Below are 2,617 nucleotides of genomic sequence, written 5' to 3' on the forward strand. Positions count from 1 at the left end.
CGGAAGCGCCGCTCCAACTCCAGCGTCTGCGCCTTGGAGAACAGCACCCGCCGCTTCTTCCTCTTCTCGGCGTCGGAGCCCGGAGACGCAGGCCGAGCGGACGGCCGCTGCGACGAGTCCCTCGGGCTGGCCTCTGGGCTGCTCTCGTCCGAAGCTAGGGACGCAAAGGAGACACGGCCCTGTGAGACGCCGGCCGCCTCTGGAGCGCGGGCGCCGACCCACGGGCGGGAGGGCGCCCCCACTCGCCCGCGGCTTTCGGGATGAGGCCGTTTCCTTTCCTGGACCCATGTCTGGACAACCACCTCTCTGAATTCGACGACCTTTTAGACCACAGCCTGGGACTGCGCCTCCAAAGAAACCCACCCCGGGGGGTCTATTAAAACCATTCAGTCCTGGTCGCTGCGCTGGCAGACGAATTCACTGCAAGCTGTCTCACCAAAACGGGCCACTTTGAGGTCGACTGCACTACGGTTTGCCGACGTTTGCAAAGCCCTGAATCCAGGCTCGCCAATACTGCTCATCCCAAACCGAGGCCAGAAGAACGTGGCCACTTTTTCAGGCATTTAAGGGCGGCTTCTTAAATATTTAAATATTCTGACCCCTTGAAACGGAAACCCAAATCTCGGGCGTTAGCGCCAGGCCCAGGGATCTGCTCTCAAGATGTGCCAACTGACATAGGGATTTCAGGAGGACAGAGTCTGTGGGTCCAACACAGGAAATCCAGACCTTGGGCTGGGGTTTCCGCTTCCCATCCCCGCACGAGCCGGGGACTTGATTCTGAGCCCGCTCACTTCCCCCGCCTCCACCCCCGCTGCTGTCCTCTGCTCACTCACAAGGGTAGTGGCCGCGCTCGGATTCCAGCCAGGTGGCGCAGGGGCCGGGCTCAGGGGCGCTTAGCTCCGGCTCCCTCTTCCGCAGGTGCTGCGCATCCTGCTCCGGTAAATCCAGGAGCCTGCGCACGGTGAAGCTGAGGCGTCCAGAGGTAGCCATGGCCGAGCAGGGGAAGGAGGCGGGGGCAGGGTAGATCTGGAACCGAGGGGCGGCCCGGGACGCCGCTCCTATGGGTGGGCGTGAGAGGCGCACGCCATGCACTGGCTGCCGAGATATAGCGCGTTTACTGTGGAATCCCAGTTTATATAAACAGCTCTTCCCACCCGGGACGCTTTGAAAGCAGAGGTCCGGGTCTCCCGGGTGTCAAGTACCTGAATGAGTGCTGCACCAAAGCCCCGGCGAGCCCGGAAGGTGCCACCCCCGCCCCGCCCCGTCCCCCGCCCCTCGGGCGCCCCGTTACATCCCAGAGGCGGCAGGAAGCTGCCCTCCGCATTAGTGATTCTGTCTGATTAGCCCCAAGTGGGGACAGATAATGGGGATTGTTACCAAAGAATAACATCTTGGGTGGCGAGCGGTGGCCACCGCCCGCCGGTCCCGGCTTCCTCCTCCTCCGGGGCTGACATCGAGCCTGGCCCTGCGGGAGCGCCGGGAAAGGTGGGGGCGACATGGGTGGGTTTATGAGCACCCAGGAATTTATTCCTTGTTTGCTTTATTCCTCGAGCTTGTTTGCTGGAGTGTTCGTTTCCCGCAATTATCCGGAAAGTGATTTACAAGGCGGCGTTGAACACTGGCGCGCTCTCTTTCTCTTTTTGGCTGGGCTCCTGTAAGGATTCAGAGGCGAGAAGTTGCAGGCGGGCGCAGAGGAGAGGCCTGGCCCCGCCAGCACCTGTGCAGAGGGTTTCGAAGACCGCTAGGAATCTCCCACACCCCAAGCGTCCGCAACTTCAGCGGTGCTCGGGAAGGGCTGGGAGCATCCGGGAAGCCCCAGTTCTGCGCGGGTTGCCCCAGGCCAGCAAAATGGAGGCAGAATCAGGCCAAACTGCTTTCCTACGAGGCATTAGGCTCGTTTTCCCACTCTGCCCCGGTGGCTGGCCCAGGCCCACTCTAGGCCTCACGGGCGGTGGCATTTCTGAGGGCGTTGCTGCCTCCTTGGCATCTGGGCACCGCCTGGGCTCCGTAGCCTCAACGTCAGGCCGGGGGCTGGAGGTGCGTCCTCTGCCCCAAACCAGGCCTTGGGTGGCTCGGGCTCTCCGCTCCACCAAAGCTGCCGGGCCTGGTCTGGTAAGGGACCGATTGCGGGAGTTAGGAGTGCGCCCGCCGGGCTGAAAAGATGGCCTGCTCGGGGTTTCCTGACATCTTCTCGTTCCCTAACCGAGGAAATGGTCGTGTAGAAGGTGCAAGGAGCCGGGCACATTTTCTTGGCCCATGGTTTCACGGTAGCTGCGCTTCAGGCAAGGGCCGAGCGAGCGCGCTCTCAGAAGCCTCTCCTGCAGCCAGTGGATAGGGTAGTGGGTTGTTAAATTTAGGTGCGAGCCGGCGGTACTTAGGTGACCGCACCTGAAATCCTGTCTCCACCTGATCTGAGCTCGGACCCGGCTCCCGTGCAACTGGAGCCGCCCCACCCGGCCCGGCGCACCCTCCCCAGGAGCTTCCCTGTCATGCGTGCCCGAGGCGCCCGGGACTGTGCGGCGCGCTGGGTGGTCGGGCGGAGGCAACCCCAATACAGGCCAACTGCTAGGCCGCGGACAAAGGGGAAATGGAGCTCGACGCCCCGGACCTGTTGGAA

General features: G+C 62.8%; 1 protein-coding gene across 1 annotated transcript; it reads right to left on the reverse strand.

The window, feature by feature from the left end:
* Window positions 1-2: 2 nt before the first annotated feature.
* On the reverse strand, window positions 3-1,209 carry NKX2-8 (NK2 homeobox 8; the record flags this gene model as incomplete). Its single annotated transcript, XM_010835350.1, has 2 exons — window positions 834-1,209; window positions 3-154 (listed from the first exon to the last, which is right to left on the reverse strand). Coding segments are annotated over exons 1-2 (309 nt in total), but the record flags the coding sequence as incomplete, so codon positions are not given.
* Window positions 1,210-2,617: the final 1,408 nt, after the last annotated feature.

The sequence above is a fragment of the Bison bison genome, unplaced genomic scaffold (genome assembly GCF_000754665.1).
Source record: "Bison bison bison isolate TAMUID 2011002044 unplaced genomic scaffold, Bison_UMD1.0 scf7180017864041, whole genome shotgun sequence".
Taxonomy (NCBI): Eukaryota; Metazoa; Chordata; class Mammalia; order Artiodactyla; family Bovidae; genus Bison; species Bison bison.